General features: G+C 35.0%; 2 protein-coding genes and 3 long non-coding RNA genes across 6 annotated transcripts; 1 reads left to right on the top strand and 4 right to left on the bottom strand.

Moving 5' to 3' along the window:
• Window positions 1-13: 13 nt before the first annotated feature.
• On the bottom strand, window positions 14-2,144 carry LOC147763536 (small integral membrane protein 12-like). The gene is made up of 2 exons (XM_087006431.1): window positions 1,943-2,144; window positions 14-864 (listed from the first exon to the last, which is right to left on the bottom strand). The coding sequence occupies exon 2, from the start codon at window positions 840-842 to the stop codon at window positions 540-542; it is 303 nt and encodes a 100-aa protein (XP_086862557.1). The 5' UTR covers window positions 843-864; window positions 1,943-2,144; the 3' UTR covers window positions 14-539.
• Window positions 2,145-4,136: 1,992 nt separating this feature from the next.
• On the bottom strand, window positions 4,137-8,362 carry LOC106168015 (uncharacterized). Its single transcript, XR_001238970.2, has 4 exons — window positions 8,177-8,362; window positions 6,297-6,431; window positions 5,833-5,956; window positions 4,137-5,064 (listed from the first exon to the last, which is right to left on the bottom strand). It is a non-coding gene; the product is annotated as an uncharacterized LOC106168015 (long non-coding RNA).
• Window position 8,363: 1 nt separating this feature from the next.
• LOC147763535 (uncharacterized) lies at window positions 8,364-9,316 on the top strand. 2 transcript variants are annotated; one of them, XR_015333086.1, is made up of 2 exons: window positions 8,364-8,534; window positions 8,853-9,316. It is a non-coding gene; the product is annotated as an uncharacterized LOC147763535 (long non-coding RNA). The 2 variants fall into 2 exon arrangements; XR_015333085.1 differs by having other exon boundaries at window positions 8,364-8,541.
• Window positions 9,317-10,200: 884 nt separating this feature from the next.
• On the bottom strand, window positions 10,201-12,801 carry LOC147763534 (uncharacterized). Its single transcript, XR_015333084.1, has 4 exons — window positions 12,536-12,801; window positions 12,267-12,363; window positions 11,895-12,003; window positions 10,201-11,500 (listed from the first exon to the last, which is right to left on the bottom strand). It is a non-coding gene; the product is annotated as an uncharacterized LOC147763534 (long non-coding RNA).
• Window positions 12,802-13,501: 700 nt separating this feature from the next.
• Window positions 13,502-25,328, bottom strand: LOC106175477 (uncharacterized). Its single transcript, XM_087003274.1, has 10 exons — window positions 25,205-25,328; window positions 22,017-22,195; window positions 21,116-21,262; window positions 20,049-20,763; window positions 19,252-19,499; window positions 18,895-19,073; window positions 14,881-16,093; window positions 14,667-14,720; window positions 13,975-14,043; window positions 13,502-13,621 (listed from the first exon to the last, which is right to left on the bottom strand). Exons 1-10 carry the CDS (start codon window positions 25,326-25,328, stop codon window positions 13,502-13,504), a joined length of 3,048 nt encoding a protein of 1,015 aa, XP_086859400.1.
• Window positions 25,329-26,449: the final 1,121 nt, after the last annotated feature.

Raw genomic sequence — 26,449 nt, 5'->3', positions numbered from 1 at the left:
AAATTACAATAAATATTTTGCATATTTTATTTTAACAGCTGTTTCAATAATAACATTTTGTTCATCTTATTATAACTGTCCACATTTATATTTCATGGTGACCCAACTAATGTAACTTCTCTTAAATTAATTTTTCTACATAAATGCTTACTTCCGACACCAGCCAAACAATCTTTATCATAAAAATGTTGTCTACATAACTTTTTATTTATTAGTATTTGCTGAATTTACTACATACTTGTACAGTGATGTCTCATGGTTTTCATGGAATCAATATGTACAAAGAACAGTCAATGACATCATCAGTGTGGAATTAAAATATTTCTCGCAGAATATTGTAACAAGTCTAATGTTGGAAAATAATCCAAGTGTTCATGATGACATCCTTCTGAAAAAATTTCAAACAGAATGCAGAATATTGTAACAAGTCTTGTGTTGGAAAATAATTCCAATGTTTCTGATGACATCCTTCAGAAAAATTATGTCAAATTTTGTAACAGATAATTCTTTTAAATGTACTTATATTTATCATTGTGCCATCATGAAGATTTCTGTAAAGACCCTCCAACCTCAGAACGGGCTTTGTTTTTATCTAAAACTGTTTTTGGCATAATGCCAGCACTAGGATCATGTAGGGAGACAATCTTAGAAGCCTTTTTTTCTGCTTCCGCCAGTTGCCTTTCTTCTCTTTCTTCACTGATACTTTTCTTTTTCCAGTCTTGCATTTTTGTCCCTCGAATCAGTGTTTCAGCATTGTATCCAATAAATCCAATAGTAATGGCAACAGGCATCATCACGTATGGAGCATAGGTGCGTACCGCAGCCCAAATAACAGGCCACATATTTGCTGCTCTGCTTGTAAACCTGGATTAAAATGAAAACTAAAACAGTACAAAAAATAATATAGGCTAATACTCAATACACACATTTGTAGGTAACAATTATGATTTTAAAAAATCTGTCAGAAAACCTCTGAAGACTATAGGAAGGGGAGGTAAGTGAGTAACGAAATACTGACATTTTTTAATTATTGACATTACTGACATTAGGTACTATTATTTTTAAGTTTTTTTTTAAGTCTGAATAGGGAAAGGTACAAGTAGCTTTGCAAGTTATGTGGACAAAGAGAGTACTTTGGAAAATTTTCAAATGCATATGAAGTTTAGCTTTAAGTAGAGTTAGATTGTGAGATACCAGGTACAAGTACTGAGAAGTTATAATATTAAGAAAGTAAATAAAAATTAACTAGACAGCAGTGTACAATGGTTACCTATACCATTGAATAGTATGGAAATTGAAATATAAAATACAGATATATACATGATATTGACCTAAGCACAAACTATACGAAACTAGAAGTTGTGGGGTTGAAAAATAAGCCGTGACAGGGGGATAAATTAAACCAAATTTAAGTTTGTACATGTACAAAAATAATACATACAGACAAATACATGTACATATGTGACTAAACTAAGATGGATGTAAAGTATGTAAAGTACTGGGGTACAATGTACTGGTTAAGTTAAGAACAGCCAAGCATGATTCAGAGTTAAAGTAAGGAGTTACTAAACTTATTATGACAAGCAAGTGACAGGCTGAGTATTATATAACAAGCTATTAGAAAGAGAAACGTAAAATACATATTTTTACATGTGCCCCCTGGATTACTTTTATTAAATATCCCCACTAAATTCTTTAACCAATCTCGAGGATATGGATAAATCAATTAAGTACAGTATAAAATTTAATACCTCAGCATTACACAAGCAAGCAGAACATACAGAACATACATGTAATAATAGTTCCCGAACGTACTAACGTCATTACATTGTTATTGTTACAAACAACATGTACATCCTACTGGCTAGCACTGTACACTGCACATGTACGTTACGTACTGTAGTACTAGTAGGGGTACAGATGATCCTTCGGTACGACTCACCTATTATGAAATGTATGTTAAGGGCCAGTGCTTTGCTTCCAAGTCTGAATGTGGCGAAGGTTTTTCATGAAAGCTTTCAAAACAGTATTAAAAGTGAATCTGTGAGAATCGTTCACGTGGTGCAAAACACACATAAAGTTGCGTCTGCAACTGTAACGAATGACCTTGGCCTCTCAGGATTATGAAATCTCGCGGAGGTCTCGTTTACTTTGGAAGAGACTCACGCTAACTGGGTCGCGCATAAGGCGCATGTACACCTGTACGCCCAACACCGGTTGAAGTAATAACATGCACACTGGACAAGTTCGTTGACCGTGCTACAGTATATTTCAACTCACAATATTATGGAGCAACGGTATCTCGAAGGCCTTCGAACAACTACTTACGAGAACTGATATATAGGCCTATTTATTCTTCATTTATTAAACCGCCTTAAAATTGTGATGGATAGTGTGATAGATGGTGTTCAAGTACCCTCTACCAGGGCCGCAGTTATTATTGTGGAAATTTTTTTGCTGGGGCATCAGACCAAAATGACTGTCTATTTATCTAGGGACATAGGCCCTATCTGTGAAAAATCAATCTGTCGCCCTGGTAGAGGGTAGTGTTCAGGTGTAGGCCTAATTTGTTGATATGATACACTACATGCAGACACTAAAATAACCTAAAAGAAAGATGTAATTTTAATCACATGAAAATTGATGGCAGCGGCCTGCGTCCTTTCGTCTCCAATTTCTTCCTCTTCTACATGATTTAGACCTAGGCCTACAACCTACGTGGCACCCTGCATTGCTATCCAGGATTAGCAATTAGGCCTATACATTGTGTCTGATTTAAAAAAATTAAAGAACAAATGGAAAGAAAAGGGAGAATTATTAAAAAAACTTATTTAAAAAACTATGAATTTGCATTGGCCTGAGCGTTTTGTCACATTACCAGAAAACTCCAATTAAGCGGGGGACTAACCATGAATTAAAACTAGAGAATGTCATTATCTGATTGATTTCTAAGGACTAAATAGGCCCTAGTGACAGATAAGAAGGGGGTTGGTTTAGTAGGCCTATTACCCAATGACGAACAAATCATGCATTTTCAGTTTTTTGGTTTTGAAGTTTATATTTTATATCAGTTGCAGTTGTCCAAACTACAGAGAGGAAATGCATACTGATTCCTAGGTAGCCTATGTAATAAAATCAACTAAGTCTCAGAGAGGGGATGTATAAGGCTAATCAAATAAAAAGTGGAAAACAAATAGGTCTACCGTTATTACATAGGGCCAAATGTTATGAGGAATCAACAAACCATATAGGGGCCTACAAAAGCACCGATGGTGATCAAAAGGTCTTTTGTCACAGACTACTCGGGGGGGGGGGGGGGGGGGGGGGGGGGGGGGGGGGGGGGGAGATTCATATGTATTTCGAAATGTCATCGATCATCAATCTTAGTGCGTCACAGATGACGTTGTGCCACTGGACGAAAGCACACAATTCTGATAACTTTACGTACACTTTTCCAAAGTTTATCTGAATTAATCTATTATCAGATTGACATCCGATTTCATTCAGACTGTTGATTGATCTTGATTTAATGACCGACTGTTGAATACAATCATCGAACCTGTCACCACGCAGTGGACCTACAGTCAGTAGGCCTACTGGAGGTTAATCATTGGGGTGGGTGTAGGAGGGGAGGGGGGTAGGCCTACTGAGAGTAGCCCTGGATCCACCAGTGTTGCACTTGTGAAATAGACCTAATCACGGGAAATTGTAGGAAAAACGTTTCTCCTTTACAAAGATTATTTTAAAATTCGTCGATTTTTTTTATTTTTATTTTTATTTTTATTTTTTTTGAGGAGGAGGAGTGATTTTCAACGCCTTTATAAAGTTATCAATTTCATGGATCTAGCATTGACCCAGATATACTTCAATCATAGCAGTCAACTTCGCATAAATGGAATAAAGTAATGGTCTGAAAAATTTGGCATGTCTCTCTTATGACAATCAGGCGCAATATTTAATTATATTACACTACTAACGATTCTTCTTGCGTCAAAGTGCACAAAAATTTGGTCTAAAAATTTAGGCTAGAAGGAATAAATCCACATAATTAGCCCCCTACTAGCGATTTAACATACGTATTGCATAACGACATGTATTAAGTTCACGGGCATTGTACATAACAATTAACGACTAAATTTATCAAAGTCAGTAAGGTTTATTTACATTTATTTGTATAAAACGGTGCTCTTTACTAACAATCAAGTATAAGCCCTAATGTAGATTACAGTGAATATCGCATTATTGGCTGGGCTTAAATGACATTTCTTCTGTACAATTATAATTAGATTAAATATGAAAAAAATGTCTAAAACGACTGCACACACGAGGAACGCCTTTTTGACACATTACTCTGCGGCAATAATCAATTCGTAAAAACTGATATAAAAGTCTCAACCCAGACTAGTGGTTATTCGGAATGGCCAACTCCAGCTAATTGCATATTCAACCCTTCTAGGTTTAACTAATTCCATCTTAATCCAGTCGACCAAAGTTGATTCGGTCATTTGAAAGACCGATAACGACAGTTAGAGATAGTTTGTTGAATTGTCCCTTATGCGTTGAATCTTCAAAGTTTCAAATTTAACGGATACAATTCGTAAGTATTGCTTTTTACCAATACTTACTTGCTTCGGAATATTGATATCTCCACAGCCTCCTTTAATGATATTAATAATTTATATTATAAAATTTTAAAATCCTTAAACCTCAGAATACTTTAGTGTTAAAGCAAAACATAAGACAAGATGTAAAAATCATAGTTAAGACATTAAAGGGTAATTTACATAACAATTTTATACTTAAAAAACTTTAACTGGAAATTTTCTTGAAAGGTTCTTTTTCAGTTCTTATTTTCAAACCGCCCTTTAACTCCATCTGGTAGAAAAATTAAAAATGTCATCTCAGTGTTTTCAATTCTAAGTGTATATACGAGAATTCCCAGTTATGAGAACGGTTTTATCGCCTCCCGATCTGGCACAGACGCCGCAGCAGCAACAGCAGCAAGTCACACACAGGGCAATAAGGACCACGACGCCAACAACAATCAGAACTATAGCCCAGGTACTAAAAAAGAGAGATAGAAAATTTTATTAGAACAGTAGGCGTTTCCATGGTCATGATAGAAGTGTATATATATATATATATATATATATATATATATATATATATATATATATATATATATATTGCTGCACCTTTGAAGATCTACATTACAGTTGTAAGATACAATCCTAGCTTTCGGCCCCTGGGCCTTCTTCGGGGATTATCTAATAATTGTACATTTATTTACAGTTGTACATTCAAAGGTGCATCAATATATATACTTCTATTTTCATCAAGATCTATACGATGAATTAACATGAATCCATTGGTCATGCAGACGCTGGCACAACTAACGCCTTCAGCTTTTGTACAAGTCTATGCCAACGTGGTAGCTTCGTGATATTGTTTACATGATGTCCATGGTATGTTTACTGATACACAAAAATAAAATGTTGTTTGATGCACACAATGATAAGTGATATCATGATATGTATGCTTGATATTGTAATCGTTTGTACTCGTCAAAATAATGGAACAGCAGCTGTTTGAGTCCCCACTTCGGGGGCCAAGGTTTAAGGCCCACTATCTTCAGATATCTTATCATTATCTTCTGACGTCGTCAACCTTCTACGAATGTCGTTCTTTCTTGTGAAACGTAAAGGATTGTGCAAAGCGAAAGAAGGCCTGTATGATATGTCATGTTGCGTTGCATTTATTTTTACCATGTTGATAAAAATGTTAATAAAATGCACACATACGAGGGGCACTGGTACATATATGTTTACTTACGCCAGTCCAAGGAAAAGCGAACAACACCCTGGCTGGGAAATACCATTTACTGTGACAGTGCAACAAACTGTTTTATCGGCAGAGTCGTTAGGTTGTGGGCAATATCGTCCCGCATCTCCGCTGTCTGAAAAAACCACATATTTTCGCTATTTGAATTTGAGGTAAACACCAAAATTCCTTTAATAATTTACACATGTAAATTTGACAGTCTTTTAGGGTGAGCGGTATAGTAGTAAATGAAGCAAGTTGCGTTTTTTTTACCTGTATAAAAATGTTTCTGACTTAAATTTACATCACGTTTCTTATGTCTCCATGGGAGAACCTCAGGATGATATAGACCCCTGTTACTTGGTCGTAAGGCCCAGCTGAAAGTCGTAAAGTGTACACTGTTTCATTCGTATTAAATCTAATGCTTTTTTGTCCTTTTTATTTTTCTTCTTTGCGTGTTGAATATTATTGCATACCGTCACATGTGTGTTCTCCGCGGCCCATGCAGCAGCCACCCGAACAGCAGTGTGTGTACAGTGGTTGGTCGGCCGGTGGGCAATATAGTTGCGGACTAAATAGAGGACATCTGAATTGGTCACCTCCAACTAACCCTTTAAAAATCAGAATAGATTTGTGTTCATTTACTTCAGTGTCAATAAGTAATATAAATATGCTAAAATAAGTCAATATAAATGTAAAACCTTTCGGTGCTTTTCATAACGAAGAAGACATAACTAAGTATTAAAGACAAAAAACAATGCCAAAGGACAAAATACAGACGCAAAGTTAGTTTAGTTAATTTTCATTCATTTTCACTTATATGAGGTCTCAGTCATATATACAGTTATTTATAGGGAGTCTTGGCGATATCAGCCCCGATAAAACATATTGAAAATTTGTTGTAATGCGTTCATTTTGTGATTTTAAGCGAAATTGGCCTGTATACAAGTAAGGGTTAAGCAGTAAATAACGTGCAAATTGCAGTATTCCATAATTCCCGGAAAAAACTTTTATACATGTAGCAAGACTGAAAAAAGAAGGCAGGGTTTTTTTTCAAAAAATAATATTGAAAACCTATATCATTCAATATCTAATATCTCAACGAATTTGAGTTAGGTGTGGCCTGGCATTGATGAGAAGATTAGCAACATTTCAGAGAAACTGTTTCTTTGTTGTGCTGGGTTCCCATGCCTAGATCGATCCATCTAGAGCGGTCTTACTCGATAGTCTCAATAAATTGCTATCAACCAAACGGCTTAAATGTCTGTCACGCTCGTAAAGCTGTAAGGGGGTAATTATCTTTACCCTAGCTGATTCGGTAGACATGACAGACATTTAAGTCGGTTTAGTTGATTGCAATTTAATGAGACTCCCCAGGGAGTTAGACCGCTCCAGATGGATCAATCTAGACACGGGAACCCAGTCTTAGTCATCAAGGCTTACTTTAAGCAAGGTCTCTTACATAACAGTAGGCTATTTGATAAAGCTCACTATTTATAAGTTTAATGCATTTTTGATTTGCAGAATCAACTTGAAATTGTTGAAGAGGGATATTGTGGCAAGTCTAGGATAAGATGATTTGTTCAAGCTTTAAATTGAGAGTAGAGGAGTGTTAAGAGCACTTTTTATTAGACTGTCCATTGTATAGCGATTTTAGGGTTTGGTGGTTACAAGATGTTTATAATACTGAACATGGCTAGGACGAAATGTTCAAAAACACTGTACTTTTTGATGAATGGTTAAAACATCAACTTTAAATGCATGTAGCGCAACTTGGAAAAATAACAATAATAATAGTGAAATAAAATAAAAACAAAATATAAATAAATAATAAAAGGCATTTGAAATTTATTCCAAGTGCAGGCACGTATTTCTTTGCTCTTAATAACGGTTGAAAAGCCATTCACTTGGCCAATAGGGTTTATATAGGCAAAATGCCTATGACGACGAATTAAAAGTGCTTTATGCAACCAAGGAATTTTCTCTCTTTAACCTCCTTGCTATGACTAAGAATTTCAATGGAACACGAAACCGGAAGTAAAAAATAATGGCAATTTTGTGAAGTAGAATACTTACGAAAGGAAATTTAGCACAAAATAACAACCAACAGAAGATGATGCACAAGTCGAAATAACTTACTTTTCATATTCATCTCGGATTTTTCTAATTTTGTATCAAATAAAATATTGAGTGTTCACGCATAGTGTATATAGAGTAGGACATGCGCACACTGACTGTAGGCGTCAACTGTCACTAATTTATATGAAAATACTTGAATTCAAAGACAAATGAAAAGGTTTGAACTGAAATACTCCATACATTAAGTTACAGATAATATATATGGGTGCTGACTTACCACAAAGAAAAACTAGGCCAAACAATTGAAATAAAATTGGCATGAATTGACGTGGCAGACCCTCCATTTTTCTTCTTGGCCTATATTCCGTTTGCATCTAGACTGATCAGAATAAATTAGGTTTACAGTGAGGAATAGGCATGCGCACATTCTTATTGACTCGATAAGGTCGGAAGTAATATTCTAAGATGGAAGTAATATTCTAAGATGGGCTAGGGGATTTTGCCAATAGAGGGCTTCGTGTGAAAACTAGTTATTTTTCATACCACTTGGTGCGCTGTATTCACACTCACAAAATGATGACGTATGTCGTTTTAAGAGATCGGACATCAAATATGTTGAAGCAGCAGCGTTAGAGGTAGCAGGTTTGTTAATTATTTACAAGCATTTTCAATTGATTATTTTAAAATTAATGTTTTATAAATGTTCAGACAGAATGTTGCCTTTATTTATAATTACCTTTTCAAAATCCCATGTTTTTGATTTATTTGTAATATTTAGCCCGTTTAACCTCAATAAGTTTAAGTGTTTTTATTTATTTATTTATATATTTAATTCTATAAGTTATTTATTTGTTTTTTATTATTATTGTTGTTGTTTATTATTTTTATTTATTTATTTATTTATTTATTTATTTATAATTATTATTATAATAATTATTATTATTTTTTTTTAGAATCGGCCAGTGAACTTCTGGGCCTGGGTGGTATTTGGCAAGTGAGATGACGAAAAATATTATAATTGTTTTATAAACACTGTTAAAAAAGACTTTGGCATAGATTGCATAAAAATGGAAAACTCTAGCAACTTAATCAACTTAATCTTCTGCATTCATTAAAGTGCAAAATTATGTATTTGGTTTTGTTCTATTGTAATAATGGACTTTTATTCACAAATCCTTATATCAGGATGCTTGGGTGTGGAGTTTATTTTAAAAAAATTGGCCTATAAGTATAAATAATAGTATATATCAGCACTTTGTTTTACATATCTAACTTAAGGATTTTCTTGTTATCAGTAATATTTTATATATTAATTTCTTATTCATGTTTCCCTTTCGATTAATATTTAATTTTCTGAGACATTTTAGCATAGATTTATATATACAGTATAACTGAATAAAATTACTAATGTTAAGCACTTTGTGTGTATGTATTTGATCACAGACAAATAGGAAATATTCTAGTATGAGTCAAAATTATCTTGAAAAAAAGGAACTATGATTAGGATTTAATGCTTTAAAATATCAAGTTATTTTTATAGTATTTAAAAGATAAATTTAAAACCAAATTCACATAGCTGTGGCACTGCCACAATTTATGTTTATGGGACCTTGGGCCTGGAGGGTCCATACATTTATAAATGTACTACACCTACATACTTGTGCATGCAGTTAATTAATTATATTTATCCCCACATATGTTAATAGGCAAAGCAATCCACATCATAATAATATGATCCATTATTACCAAGACAAATGTTCAAAGCAAAAATGTAGTGGTATGCTCAGATACTAAATTCACTACTTTTAAAATGTACATGCTCTTTTGTCTCTTTTAAGTATTAGCTACCTAGCAGTCTCTTAAGACTAAAGTTGTTTAATTAAAATCAGGGATTTGATTGATTTATGTCTGATAAAACTGCTGTTTGCAGACCTTTGTGTTGGATGGTATATCATGATCTATATATTGGCCATTTAATTCAAGTAATAAATGATAATTAAAATGATTCTGAAGTAAATTTGAATCAAATTAAAAGTAATAAAAATAAGAAGAAAGCAAAAATGCAATATGTAAGTAAACATATTTAAGCTACATAATTAATTATTCATATTAAGAGCCTGTAACTTGAAGTTTTATAAGTGAATAATTGTTCACTGTGTACTGTTTTAAGTGCTGTACATGTATAATCCACCGAGCTTAAACCTTTGAAAGATTGAGTCGAGAGTTTTGCACATACATGCTCGCTTTTAAGCAATGTCGTTGGTAACTAAATAATAGCAGAAAGTACAAAACTGTAGTACCAAAACACTTGAAGTATATTTATTCACACAAACCTTACAGTACTTTTAGCAGAACCATGTGAAGCACAGAAAAAGTAGTTAAAAAAAATAAAGAAAGAAAAAGATGCAGTTTATATAAGGGAGTTTAAATAATTCTCCATTTTTGCTTATGTACACATACTTACTAGTTCTTATATATATACATGTATAATAATATGGATTAAGTGCTCGACCTTCACAGATGACTAACCTCTGATAATCTCTTACGAGATGGGGGAAACACTATAAATTATTTGTTGTCTTGGGTAGAAATAAATAAAATGATATATGATAAAAAAAATGATGCACAAAATAGCTAACTGTCAATTCTGAAGCAAAAATATATTATAATTGTCAATATCATATTTCAATTGTACAAAACAGGTAGAATGAATATAAGTCAAATGTGTAACTAACATAAGGCTTCAAGCCCATAAAAGTTCAAGTTCATTATCAGAAAATGGCAGAAATACTAAATGAAAATTTCATACATTCAAGAAATGAAAATTTCATACATTCAAGAAAAAAAATAATAACCCAATCAAAATGTTTTTCCAAAATAAATAAATGATGATAATCCTATCAAGATGTTTTTCCAATTTGACCTGCATGTCAATCCATTCTTCTAAGTTACAAAATAATAACACAGTTTTTCTTTAATAACATTTGTGGTGGCAGTGCACGTAGTAGGTTTTTTGACAATTTTGATGCAATTTTTATGCCTGTTGGAGTTCTAAGTCCCACAATGAAAATGCCAATATGTCAAAAATTTAATTTTAATTAAAAAAAAAAAAAAAAAAAAAAAAAAAAAACTGTATAACCTCCACAACAAATAACCAATATGCTTGGTTTTAAAATTGAAGCTGTATTTTAGTCCTATGTTACATTTCTGTAAGTTTGAGATGTGTAAAGGACATGGTTTTCTTTTTAATGGTCACTACTGTGGCAGTGCCCAAATAGGGTTTTCTTCACTTTTGATGCAATATTACATAATGCTTAACAGTATCATGACCATCAATTTTTAATATAATAAAAGTAGTATGGATATTTAGAAAATGTGTCCTGCAGAGGCCTTCAGGCCCATGGAAGTTCAAAGTCACACCTTGAAAATGTCAATATGTAAACAATTTTACTTCACAAAAGGAAACTGCATAACTTCCAGAAAAATTAACCAATCTGTGTCTGTACATAACAAAAACTGTCACAAGTGTTGCACTATTCAAAAGTTAATTTAATCTTCTGCCCAACAGGCATTACTTTGAATTGCCTCTTGTCTGCAACTACTGAAAATCAAGAAAAAGTTATTGTTAGTTATTAGTATTAATCATCAAACCATAGGTGACGTGGTGACATTTCCAAACAGACAGGAAAACGTGACCCCATCTATTTCGAAAGCTACATGTACAAGAGTTCAGGAATTTTAATATCAAAAACTGTGAGATACTAAAAGGCTTTCTTTAGGCTTTGTCAACTTTTAAGCAATTTAATGAATTTGCCAACTAAATCCATAAATTTAAATAGTAATTCATGTCTTTAAAATAAATAAAATATATTGATGCCCATTACCTCTTTCTTAGAATTAAATTTTTAGTATTTTATATGTAACATCCAACTCTAACTAGTAAATTAATATCATAATTCTCATTATAATTAATAAGTAATATTCCATACTCATACCAATATTTCTTAAAATCAGTGTGGCTACATTTAGTCTGAGTGCTAAAAAGTCCGGCTGGGAGATCCTTGGGGTTTTGCTTAGGCCATATTTCAATAGGTGCTCCACTGCCTGAATAAAAATTAATAATGATAACAAAATTACTATTTAATATACTAAGAAAAAAGAAAGGAAAATCCCACAATATTTTATGTATGTACACAAATATGTCTATACAAAGTCAATTTTGTTGTTCAAAACAGTGCTTAACCTTGCTGGGGAGTTCAGTAATAATTTTTTTTTTTGCCCTATAATGTTTAACTTGGGAACTCTTCACAGGTGTACAAGTTTAGAACTTATATTAAAATGTGCGCTTCGTAGGTCACCTAACTCACATGAATGCACCAAAGACCACAAGTGTATCCATCTTGTTGTTTGTCGTGGTCAATGGTCACATACTGACACGTGATGTCTTTCATTCTTGAGAAGTTGCTGAAAATACATTACAAGAAAAAATATACCTCTTAACCAAGCATAATATTGAATTGTCTAAACCTTGCACACATAATTAACATAATTTATTATTAATACTAAACAACATACATATTATTATTTTTTTACATGAGGAGACTGAATTAATATTGGACCATTAATATTCAACTACCCCCAGTTTCTTGTGATGACTTCTTTTTCCTGTCTTGTCTCTCCCAGTGAATTAAAAAACGTGAATTTACTGGCACCTTCCTTCTTTTCATAATACTATAGACACAAGTGAAAAAAAGCTCCAGTCATTAAATACACAAATACATGTACTATTTTCTTTGTAAAACATGATAATTAGACATATAATAGATTTGTAATTGCTTAATGTCAAGCATTTCTAGTATAACCACCTATATTTGTAAAAACAACCTTAATCCAAAATTTCAATCTAAGAGAGTCCCATATAAGGGTTGAATGATTCTAGGACAATCCCCCCCAGACAATCCCCCCCACCCCCACCCCCCCCACCCCCCACGATTCCCTCTCAAAAATTTACAACAAATTCCCTTTTCATTGAGTACAAGTACAGGAAGATTTATTAAATGTAATTGAAGTATAACCACCTATCCTTCAGGTAAAGGTGGGAAAAACAGATGAACAGGTTTTATGAATATTTTTAGTGTGGTGGATGGTGGGTAGTGGTCAAGCAATTGAAAGTGACAAAAAGTCAAAGGGATACCTGGATAAGTGAAAATATCTGTTTACCCAACCTCCCCCTTGAGATGCACCTTGATTCAAGATTTACTCAATCAAGGGGGGAGTAATAAAGCAATTAAAAGTAACAGTTAATTCATCAAAGGGTTACCTTGATGAGTTAGAACATCTGTTTTCCCCTCCTTTACCTGGAGATATACTTTTAATAAAATATCTTTAATAAAATGTTCTGTACTTCTGCCTCAAAAATTTTATGTACTTGTACTCCATGAAAATAACATGTTTAATTCCATTAATATTATATATCCTTGAGTTGCATCATCACACTAAGAAATATTCAGAAAATGAATGAAAAGATTTGAACTTAAAACTCTTTACTTTTATATTTATTTATAAATAGTCATTCTTTGGGGGGGGGGGGGGGGGGGAATCGTCAGGAGGAATTGTCCTGGGGGGGAATTATCCTGATACCGGGTTGAATATTTACCAAGACAGAGTAGTGTCCTCTTCTGATACACACTCCTACAATCACATCATATACTTGGAGGTCTCTCTATACCACAACCAAAGAAAAAAAAATTAAAATAGAAGCAAGTGAAATTTCATTCAAATTAATCTATTAATTGAATTTTGGATAGGAAATTATTACTAACGGCATGCCACCATACCTATATTTTTATGGAAATTAAAAAAGTATTGAGAAAAATGTTCTTTTTTAACATAAATACAGAAGGTAAACTTTTAATAACTTTTACATATGTATTAATGGATTTTCAAAAGTTCTAGTAAATTTAAAGGTGGTTAAAATAAAATCCAATGTTTTCATCATATTATTTGAGTTTTAATTTACAACATCAACCACAAGAGACAGTGCAATCACATTTGAACAAAGTGCATATGGCTAACCTTAGAAAAGTAATTCATGTCTCCGTCATAAATAATCCTTGACATTATATGAAGGCTCATATGGAATACCTGTAAAAAGAATCATTTTTTAAAATGTGGGAAACATCTTGGCAGCTGTAAAATTCATAATATGCATTATCCTATCATGCATAATGCTATGATATACAAAGACTGATATATACAATAAATTCTTTTTTACAATTTTTATGTGACATTTAGAGCTTAAAGAGATAACTACTCTTTGTATGAGATTTATGCTTAATAATAAATAGATTTTAATCAATCACAGAAATATAATAAACTCTATTTTTCCACTAAAATGTTATTTATCACAAATAAATCTGGAATCTGTGCTTTTCATCGAATTACGCAACCTCCATAGATGACTAGCCTTTGTCATAATGTCTTAAGATAGAGACAAGCTTTAAAAAACTTGGACTAACTCTGAATATCGAAACGGATTTATTTACTATTGGTATGTAAGGGAAAACAGAAAAATCTGTTTTCTGGTAAAAATGAGAAGTTTTTTTTCCTTAATAAAATTTTTTTTAACAATAGTAATAACAATGATGGTTGTTATTATTACTTTTATGATTATTTTATATTTATCAATTCTAGCCAAATGTCATTGGTGATTTCGCATGTGACAATTAATTTTGTCATCTTATATTGTAATTTGTTAGAACTCTTACCTTCTTACCAATGGCACTTCTGCAACTGATAAGATCAAGATAACTGTCAATTACCTAAAACATAAAGCATGTTATGTATCTCATTTTAAGTTGAGTATGTACTATTAGAAATAAGGCAACTTCTGCAAGGCATTATTTAAGACTATGTAGCTCATTTTCACATTAGATATTGATAAGATTTTATATTTTACCTGTGCAACAAAACTGTACTTACTTCATCAGTAAGCATCCCATTTATAGATGAAATGCTATCGTATGTTATGTGGTGGGATTTATATTTTCCCAGAGTTATGTTGGTTGACTCCATGTTGGAGTCTTTGTAAATGACAGAGGGTTTGATACTTTCCTCAAAGATGGTGTTTTTCTTAAAAGAGGGAGTTACAATATTGGATTTGGTAGAGTGAACAGTGGTGCTTCTGTGGTTGGATTGGACAACAGAGCTGGTAGGCATAGATGATTTAGCTTTTGGGGCTTTCCTGCTAGAAAGCACGGCACTGGAGGTTAACACAATTGGCTCCTGACAGTTGAAGTTGTCCAACACTTGTTCCTCTTGGACAACATGGCATTCAACTGTGTCTCCTGAAAGAGCCAAGTTTATCCCATTTTGTCTTTTCATCATCTCCGCTTTATGCCCGACTCTTCCTGACTGTACGCATCTTTTCCCTGGTCTAATAGGTAAATGTGACTGAACACATTCTTTGGCTTCAGGTTTTGTGCCTGGCTTTTTCTTGAGTTGCAGTCGTCGCTTTTTGGCAGGACTGGGCCGTAAATCAACCCCACTTTCATTTGAAATTGACTCCTGTAACTTCTGAAGGATTGTTTTCAACTTTTCATTTGTGTGGCGGATGGCTTCACCATCTGTAACTAAATAGGTTTTTGACTTAATTTGTGCTAAAAGATCATGGCACTGGGAAAGTTCTGTTTGTTTGGGGAACATTGGTGTTGGGATTTCTGGCAAATTAGAAGATGGCACATTTACATGCACTTCATAGTTACCCGGATCTGTGTTATTTGGTGTGATCTTTGTCGATTTAAACAGGACCTCTTCATCTATAGTAAAAAACGGGGAGTTCCTGTAGTTGGCTGGTAGCTGGTCCCAGCTCTCACCTTTGAAACATAATAAACCAAACAAATGCTTGCATGGCAAGCCATTTAATTGCCAGTCCTGGCAAGTACAAGATGGTGCAACCTCTCCAGTTCCAAAGGTGAAAGTGTGCCAATATCCATGTTTGGTCTCACTTTGTATTTGATACTTGCCAGGACCAACCACAAAAATGGCTTCTTCCCTGTCCTCAAGATAGGATGCACTGGCTATTCTTCCCATACAATGTTTAGTAAAAAACTCTGGGCGATTCTGTAGATAAGAGGGAACTGTGGCATCATACTTCCTATAATATCCAGCATAGGTATTGTTCTTTTTTATGTATCTGAAAAATGAATGATATCTTTGATTACATTTATATCAGTCAGAAGTAAAAATTGACATATTTTTAAGACATGTAAATAATGCAGAATCATACATTGGACCTGGTAATTTTTTTTAAACATCTTTATTTCATGGCCTTGAGGGTTAAATATTGATACAGTATAAATAAAGGTGGAAATTCGCCTAGGCATTATATGCTCACCTTTGAAATTTGATAATAATAATAATAATAATAATAATAATAATAATAATATTCAAGGAAAAGACAGTGACGAGGACATGAGGGGCATTAGAGGGGAGTGAGAGACAGGGCATGGGTGAAAGGTAATTATTGGGGGGGGGGGCAATAGGCCATCAGGAGAGAGTGGTAGGGGCCAGAACAGAAATGGAAGAAGATTCAGACATTTTTGATTAAGAAATCTGACGCTATTTAGAAAATGTCGTTTTGTCCAGATGTTAGTGTACGTTTTATGGCCATGTGGGAAGAGGGATATCTTATCTAGTTGGGTTCTGAAATATGAATAAGTTACACCTGGTGAATCTCTTTGAAAATTTTGATTAACAGTTTTATATGCAACTTACTGTACTTATCAGTAGCTTTTGCACATTCTATTATACAGTATGAAAATCATAATGTTATAACATATCAAAATGATTTACATTAAAAGTATTGGGAGTTGGGGCTGGCTGAAGGGCCGGGAAAAATTTTGGTAGTTTAGAGGGTGAATGTTGTTATTTGGTACGGTTTAGAACATTGATTAAGCAATTCAAAATAAATGTGACCTTCGAATTGACCTTTTACCTACTTTTCACCATTGCAACATTTAAGTCCTTTTTATCTCCAAAACTGGCAGAGATAAGGCCATAGTTATTATTGAACTTAAATAGGCAGTCATATATTGAAAATCTAACTGTGATCTTGAAATTGACCTTTGACCCACTTTTCGACATGAACCCCACATAACAAATTTGGAATTAGAGGATCAGAGAGGCGATACCGCCTCCGAATATTGTACCACCAGCTGGAGCAAGCGCATTCGTATAGACCCCCACATACACAAAATAAGGGACACAGCCACCAGTCTTTTGATTGACAAGCTGTAAAAATGCAATCAACAAGAATTTTCAAAATATGCAAAAAAATATATCAAAAGTTCATCAAAAGGTAGGTGAAAGGTCAATTTCACAGTAAGATTGCCAGTGTATGACTTCCTATTCAGGTTCAATAGTAACTATGGACCTATCTCTGCCAGTTTTGGAGATAAAAGGGCAGCAAAATTTGCAAAGTTCAGTTCATGGTGAAAAGTAGGTCAAAGGTCAATTTCAAGGTCACATTTAGATTGCCAGTGTATGACTTCCTATTCAAGTTCAATAGTAACTTTGGACCTATCTCTGCCAGATTTATAGATAAAAGGGAAGCAAAATTTGCAAAGTTCAGTTCATGGTGAAAAGTAGGTCAAAGGTCAATTTCAAGGTTACATTTAGATTGCCAGTGTATGACTTCCTATTCAAGTTCAATAGTAACTATGGACCTATCTCTGCCAGTTTTGGAGAAAAAAGGGAAGCAAAATATGCAAAGTTTAGTTCATGGTGAAAAGTAGTCAGGCGGCTAAGTCCAAATTTTATCCAGAATTGTGCAAAAGATGATAAAAGCATGAAATTTTCCACGATGAATGACCATTGGGTGTTTGTCAACCCCCTGATCCAAAATAGACGAACACCCAATGGTCATTCATCGTGGAAAGTTTCATGCTTTTATCATCTATTGCACAATTCTGGATAAAATTTGGACTTAGCCACCTGACTATACCGTACTGCACATTTTGCTTTCACCACCAATATGTACTTTCTGATAGTGTAACTCGAAAACCGTTTGGAATACAAAAAAACGGAGGCCACCCTCAGTGTTGGGCTTTACATGCTCTACAAAATGCAAAAAAGAATGGGTCTCTAGCATTAACGGTTCCCGAATTAGAGACAGTTTTCAGTTTCGGCATCTTATGGCCGCTACTCCCGTGAAAATGCACCGATTGACCCCAAATTCAGGGAGATGAAAGATGACCTGAAGGGTAACACTTTCCAATAATATTATTGGTTAAGTCTGTGTGGTGTCTGAATAACAGGGCAAAAAAATTTTTTTTCGTAAAAAAATTTATTTTTTTGAAAATTTTGGCCCGTTTGACCTTGAAGTAAAGGTCAAAGGTCAAATCCAAGGGCATATTTGAAATCTACACATATGACTTTTGGAAAGCCGTCTGTAGAAATTTTCCCCATAACCCCTTCCGTAGGGTAGATAATTAGCATTTAATTTTGCCATCTTTGGACAAGGGTGCATTGCAATGAGTGCCACACCCAGACCCCAATACCGACAAAGCCCAAATTTTACGTGGAACGAGTTGAGATTATAGGTGACCTAAATCCAAGAGATGGGTACGGGGGCCCTTACCGTCTAGGAGGAGAAGCGGTAACGGTAATATGGCTGCGGAGCCGGCGGAGCCGGCGGAACGAACCGGACGGGACCGAAACCATGTGTACCGCCAGCGCTAACGCTGGTGGTACAATAAATCTATTTTTACCCACGATTTTAAATGGTAATTTTCAACAAAAAAGAGAACTTTCAGTTTTGACAACATCTCTTAATTAGTTTCATACGATCTTCCCAGTAGCCCTGTTATATCAAATTGTAATAAAATACGTCAAAATACATTGGATCACATACCTGTAAAAGTTGTTTTAAAGAGGCATACTCTCAGTTAAAGTACAGAGTGATCTTTAAAATTACAGTCTTACAAATTAGCTCACCCTTCTTTGTATCTGTCTGGCAGAAAACGTTCCACAAGGACCTTCACCATGGTGCTGAGGCTGTTACGGCTGCACTGCCTAAGATAATTATATTTGAACGTCCTATTCTGCCTTTCTACACCGTTGTTTGTGTTAACAAAGGAAAGCAGTCTGTGTGCACGGAAAGCCTTTACCCATCTCTGTAAAAAGTAACATTTTCTTTATTATAAACACAGAATAGCTTAAATGCGTGCATTGCGTAGAAAGTTTGAGAGCTCAAATTCATTAAAATTTGTATCCAGATATCTTTGGCATCTGTAAAATTACAAAACAGTTTAAACTGTGCGTTGCCTGCAGTCCTTCCCTATATCTGTTCACCTTATGAACTTTAAGCCAGGTTCCTTCAAACCACTGCCTTAGCTTCTTGCTCTTGTCGTCCTGCCAGACACGACTTCTCTTAAGGTCTGCAACTGCAGCGTGGTATTCGACTTCGGTTAAAGCTTGTGCAATTTTCCTGAATCGGGCTAAGATCTCTGCTCTTTTTTCAGACATGCCGTTTGATGATTTTCTAAGCCACCTTAGCCACGCTTGTTCACGATGGAAATCACAAAGCAGCACGCTACATCCTGAAAATGGAAAATGCTTATTTAATTGAATTCATCAAATTTGTCACGTCAGTTAAAATAAGATACTGTTATAATGCTTAAAAATTGAATCAATACAAATGTAATATTCTTTCTTCGTCTTTATCATTCGACCCTGTTCCTTCTCAGGGGTCACCGCAGCGGTTTAACGTCTCCACCCACATCGTTGTGACGGGGACGGTTGTCCTTGGTATGGAAGTCCGGAGTCCTATGCGATTAGTACAGGTTAGGGTAGTTGGAGTATTGGGGTTAGTATATGGGCCGAATGTCACCTGTAAAAATTTAAGGGAAATGGACCACGGTTCCTAGCGGACTTCCGTTCCTTTTAAACCGGTCCCACGCATTGCCTCCCCCACTCCCAAATCTTGCATATCCTCCTTGATAGCATATATTTTTTTCCCGGCCTCCCTCGTTTTCTCTTTTCTGGTAGGTTTCCTTGCCAGCATTATTTGCCCCACACATGAATCAACAGAGATGTCATAGGTAAGCGTAATAAATGAAACAAAACAAGTCGAGAAAAAAAAAACGTACCTGGAAGCACGGATTCGATTGCCTTTATTTCCTCGTCGCAGTTGTCTGTCATGGCGTTTTTGGGCTGCCAACTAGGATTCCAAGACTTGACCATGGCTAGAGCTTCTGAAATAGCTTCTGTGGTTTCGTCCTGTATCACAAATGACGCAACTACCTGGTAGTCTACATTGGTACGCACAACTAAGAAGAACAATGGCAAAGAATATTTTGTCACACGGTACGTGGCATCCAATAAGAATAGTTCATTCCCGTAAGTCGATAAAAGTCTTTTTTGCCATTGTGTTTGGTGAACGAACAGAAGTCTTTCTTCCGAAGTCTTCTGGTTGATAGTTATGTCGTCGGTGAAAGTGTCATCTGTGATGTTTGCTGTCTCGAAATCGATGTCTAACCTTTTTTTGTAGGGGCGAAAAAAGAAGCTGTCATCAGAATTGTCTTTCCAGGATTCCACGATTCTTCGAAAGTTCTCCTGATCTATCTTGGAAAAGCGAAGTTTTACGAGCGCACGATACATGTGGCCTCGGATGTCTACGATAGATGGATAAAACCTCCTATTCGATCTATCTGGTCGCTGCTCTCCATCCAGCTGAAAGGGATAACCCTTGACATATATTTCTATGTGACGTCTCATTTCCTGGGGGTCTGTCACTCCTTCCGCAACCAAGTGTTGGATATGCTCTATCACCCTATGATCGAGCTGTTGATGAAAGCCAGCGTCCTAAAATATTAATAAATAATAAATGTTTGTATTACTGACGCCACCGCCAAAATAGATATTGCTAATATATATAGCTGTATTTTATGCAACTACCAATGGAAGATGAACTGATCGCTGTTTTTCTTAATATCCTCAATCATTCGAACCGCAGGAAAATACATGCAAGCCTTAATGCGAAATGCAAGTGCAATTGTCCAATTGTTTGAAGCGCCAGTAGTGGTACAAAAATGCTTATTATACTACTTCAATCAAATTAGTCAATTAGCCGTCTGTTGTCAATTGCAGATGTGAAAAAAAACAATACCGTGTTATAGTATATCTTCTAATGATAAACACTCAGATTTGATCTAACCTTTCCAACTGGATGGTTTGTATGCTCTGTTTCATCTGGAAGGTAGACGTATATACGCTTTTCTGCGACAACGTCCTTTCCATTCATTATATCATTTCTCAGTTTTGTGGATTGATTTCTCCGAGCATTCTTGGAATCAACCTCAATCTATGGTAAAAATTGAAACGACAAGTTTAGAAAAATAAGCAGAAAATAATATTGCACAAAAAAGGGTACCGGTAATAATGTATTTAAATGTGTAACAGCTCAGGTTCACACTTTGAAAATGCAAGGATGAGAAAAATAATTCTATTTAGCCACAAATTATATAAATTCAATAACAAAATGATAATCAAATAGAGCTGGCGTCTTAATTTGAGCTGTATGTCAAAATTTGTCTTATAAATCATTATTGTAAGTTAAAAAATAATTAGTAACACATTTTTCTTTGCATAATGTTTGTGATGGCGGTGCACAAAACAGATTTTTTGTCAATTTCGAGGCAATATTACATAACGGTAAAATTACCAATGTTTGTTTATCTTCTATAAATAACATGGGCATTTAAAACAATTGATTACAATTCTACATCATGACCGAGGGAGTTTCACACACGCACAAAAATATATAACTTCCAGAAAAAGAAGACAATTACCTTGTACTCTGGAAATTTAACTACTTCCAGCAGTCGTATTTGCGCGTGGCAACTAAACTTCACTGTTACTTCGAAGTTTTGGTGTTTTGAATAAACAAAATCCGACTCCTGATCGTTTATCTGAAAACGAAAATTAGTACTAGTACGATTTTGTCATTTGTTCCCCCCCCTTCCATACAACAAATCATATCCCTCATGAATATCAGACAAGGCTCTAACACCAATGTTAACAAAATTAAAGACCTATAACTTATATATTTTAGCAACCTTTTTAGCTTTAGCGGCAGCTAGTTTCGCCTTAAGGGCTTTATTCCTGTCAGGCCCGTGGCGACAATCCAGGATGAGTTCACTATAGGTCATAAAGGGCACCCCATCAAACTCTAGGCGTCCAAATGAAGTATCAGTTCGTTGCTGCCACCTGATTTTTTTGTTTGAAACTTTCCAGTCTGCAATATAAAGATATGAACGATTATGGTATTCGTTTTAGACAAATACTTATCTTACAAATTGCACCATTCGTAATATGTTTTCATTAAACCGTTCTCCTAACTCAAATGTAAAGCAAAAGAAAAGATTATTAAACATTAGAAGAAAAAATGTGGTCCGCGGTAATATGATTATTACAAAATCCACGGATACAATCTACTATCTTTGAATGTGACATGACGAATTCTTTATACATTGTATAGTGGCGGATTTAGAGGGGGGGGGGGTGTCAGAATTTTGACTAATTTAATTAGAATTTTGACTAGCTGAATTATCACTCTAAACCGTAGAAAATGGCACCGTTCGCCCTCTAAAAAAACCAAAAGTTTTGGGGATCTTCATCGGGTCACAAACCCCACGCCAAGGGAGGTTGGGGGGGGGGGGTCGGCTTCGCAACCGTTCACCCCTTCAAATAATCCTGGTTCCGCCCCTGTTATAGTACGGCAAAATCGTCGTTAACAACGTGATAATCCGTTTTATGTCACTTGTTTTGTTTAGTTAATTAGGCCTCCTGCAAAATGTTTTGCCCCAAATCATTTAAAGAGGTTATAGTTGTAGTTGAAATAAGTTTAATGTTGTTTTCATCCATTTGTTTACTTTATTATGTCTGCCGAAGGTTAGAAAATGCCATTAAAATATACCTTAAAACAGTTATCATCAAATTCTGAGTACGACTACTATATTTCCACTGCCGCCTGTCTGTTGTCAATAGAACGTTGTACTTATGCGATGAAGAAAACATGAAACAGAGACTTTGGGTGATTTCCTATTCCCTACCATTCAGATTTATACAATTTACAATTTATAGGTATTTAATGTGAATATTTTAGATCTAATGCCACTTTTATTTCTTATCAATATTTTTTTCTATGTGAAAGGTATGTTACGTCTAGTTGTAGGTAAGTAATAATCATTTGCCAAATGGGTTTCTGCCAGCAGGCCCGTAGCCTGGGGGGGGGGGGGGGGGGGGTTTCGAAAATACCGCCCGTTTTGCTGGGAAAAGGTCCACTCTGGGTAAAATTTGGTCTAGGTACATGAAGTTTTTATGGGAAAAGGTCCACTTTTTCTAAAAAAGAACCCCCCTTTTGAAATTGCTGGCTACGGGCCTGGCCAGTGTCATAGGATAAAATAAAGGGTATAATTAAAAACCTACTGATAAAGATAGCCGCTGTTTGTTCATGTTTACTATCACTGTATTGATGCGGGAAAGGAATGATGTGATGGAGTATCGGTGTGGGGGAGTAACGGTGCGAAGAAGTATCGGCATGACCCCAAATTTTCCACAAAACACACAAATATCCAATGCACTCAATATGAAAAAATAATAATATCCTGTAATTTAGAGTAGGCCTATACCGTGCTCTCTCATTATCCAACTTATCATATTCTTCACCAAGAAAAAAATGTGTATCCGTCTTTAAAATTGTAAATTTAGGTAAATGCCTTGCCTTTTTCTTTTGGATGTTTAACTTTCTTTTAGAATACATGTGTATCTTGATGATATCCCTATTAATCTTAGCATCCACAAAGAGACATGGGGGGGGGGGAGGAGGGGAGAAACACGAATTAAATGTAAATATAAAAATGAACATCTTTTAGTCAAAACTATGATGACGAAGAAAAGAGTAAATAATAATTATCAATTGAAATATTATAATGATAGGTTCAGTCGTAAGGATTATCATGTAGTACAACAGTCAGTTGTCTTTTTCTTTAGGCAGGGGTTTTCCTCTTTTTGAAGTAGGCCTACACTTTAAATAGTTTAAAAAACAATGTGTTATAATTAATGATCGTGTTGGGGGGGGGGTCTGTTTCGCACTTCGTGACACTATATGATAGTGTTTTTTTCTTTTCTGTTTGAGATACTTTTAAAACTAGTTATAAAAAGAGGGTGTAACAAATCTTAACGAAACAGGGTTAGGGTTGTTGTGGTCTCTTTTTTGTTTGTTTGTTTTTTCAAATTTGTTTCTGTCATACCAACTAATACAGTAGGCCTATAAGAAAAATACATATACACATAAATTCAACTCTCTCTTTCTCTCTCTCTCCCTCTCACACACACACACACACACACACACACACACAATTGACACAAACATACACACACACACACACATTAAATGAAAATATAAAATGCACATGCAGCACATCTATTAGTCAAGATTACGATGACAAATCAAAGAATACCAAAAACAGATAGGTCTTTAAATTGATAAAATAATAACCAGCTAAAAGATGGAGACATTAGGGTTATCATTTGGTATATAAGTCGGGTGCCTTTTTTTTTTTTTTTTTTTTTTTTTCTGTTGAAATACATTTGAAAACTCCTCTTAAAAACAATGTATGAAAAGAACTATTGGTTGCACATATGTAATGGAGGGGTGCACTTGTTGACACTTTAAGGGTGTTTTTGCTTTTCTATTTGTTATACATTTAAAACTAGTTTTAAAAACAATGTATAAAATAAACTATGCAGGTTGGTGGGGGACTATGGAGGCCGTTGGTGGGGGTTATTCTGTTTCGCACTTGTTGCCATTTTATTTTACCGTTTTTCTTTTCTGCTAATACGTTTAAAAGTGAACAGGGTTAGGGTTGCAGTAGGCTCTCTCTCTCTCTCTCTCTCTCTCTCTCTCTCTCTCTCTCTCTCACACACACACACACACACACACACACACACACACACACGTGTACTGTGACACGCATACACTCGCGAGCACATACACACAGAATCACACGAATGAAATGAAAATATCTAAAAGATCTTTTAGTCAAAATTATGATAAACATAAAATAGATATAAATAAGAAATAACTATGATAGGCTGAAAATCACAGGAGTAAGGATTTTCGATTTGGTGAAACAGTTCTAAGATCTTTTTTTTCTTTTAGTGGTTGTTCCTTTGAACTTGTAAAACTGGTTAAAATTCATCAAAAATGCTCGAAAGACGGTGTAAATGTATATAAACTTACCTGATGAACCAAATCTCTTTGGTGATGGCCCACTGTAATGAACAAATTGGCTGTTAGTCTTAATTTCGTATTCTTCGATGACTTTGAATGCAAGTTCTGGAGAATTAACATAGGACAGAGCCATTGCTAGCAATCTAGTGATATTCGGCTGCAGAACACATGTGTCTGATTTTACAGGGGGTGACAAAAGTATTGCACTATTTGTGTGAATAGTGCGTTATGTGAATATATTTGCAAAACGGTGCAATACTTTTGTCACCCCCTGTAGATCCAATTGAATAAAACAGAAAATTGAAAAATCAAGTAAGATATAGGGCCTATATATTCAGAAGCGGATCCAGGATTATTTGAAGGGGGGGGGGGGGGGCTAGAATGCAAAGCCGACCTTTCACCCCCCCCCCCCCCCCTCCACATTCTTGACATGGGGTTCGGGGCTAAAGAGCCTCGATAAGATTTTTATAGTTTAGGGGGCGAACGGTGTTGTTTGATAGGCCTACGGTTTAGAACTGCATTATTCAGCCAGTCAAAATTTTAATTTTAAAATTAAAATGGGAGGATGTATTACACATAGGCCTACTACTGCGTTAGGAATTTTAATTCTCAGGTGTTATCGGTCTTGAGGGATTGTAGCAGCAGTGTAAACAGATCGAAAAAGATACTTGTACGACACACAAACTGACCGTCAATACTAATTCTCAATATATAAGTCCATTTTAACTCTTATCATTATGAGAGAGAGAGAGAGAGAGAGAGAGCTGTGATTCAAATTTACTTTATTTTTATTATTATTATTCAATTAATTTTTATATACATCTTTTATTCATTAACACAATGTTCTATTCTTAACAACCCAGAGGGTACGTTTTACCCCAATGGATAAAGTTTATTAGGATTCCCCATAGGGGAATACTATTGTTTTTGGTATTATTATTATTAAAGTAATATTATTCTTTCCGCGCGTTTTTTTTCGCAAAAAATCTGAAATAATTCTCATAGGTAGCCTATGGCAAGAATATGCCACAGACCCAGTTTCAGTGACCTTGACCTACTTTTCAAGGTCATAGGGGCTTTTAAAGGCAAAATTTGTAAAATTTGAAATTGACATTAGGCCTTAAGTATAAGCCGTATGGCTATGGGCCTTATGGTCAGTGATACTGAGGTGAATCCACATATAATGACCTACTTTTATGCAAGTAGGTCAAGGTCAAGGTCGCTAATGGCCAAACGGGCTCAAAAAAGGTTTGT

This window comes from Lingula anatina, chromosome 2 (assembly GCF_051362555.1).
Source record: "Lingula anatina isolate TDL-2025a chromosome 2, LinAna3.0, whole genome shotgun sequence".
NCBI classification, from domain to species: Eukaryota; Metazoa; Brachiopoda; class Lingulata; order Lingulida; family Lingulidae; genus Lingula; species Lingula anatina.
Note: the sequence above shows the minus strand (reverse complement) of the source record. Positions and strands in the feature narration are given on the sequence as shown.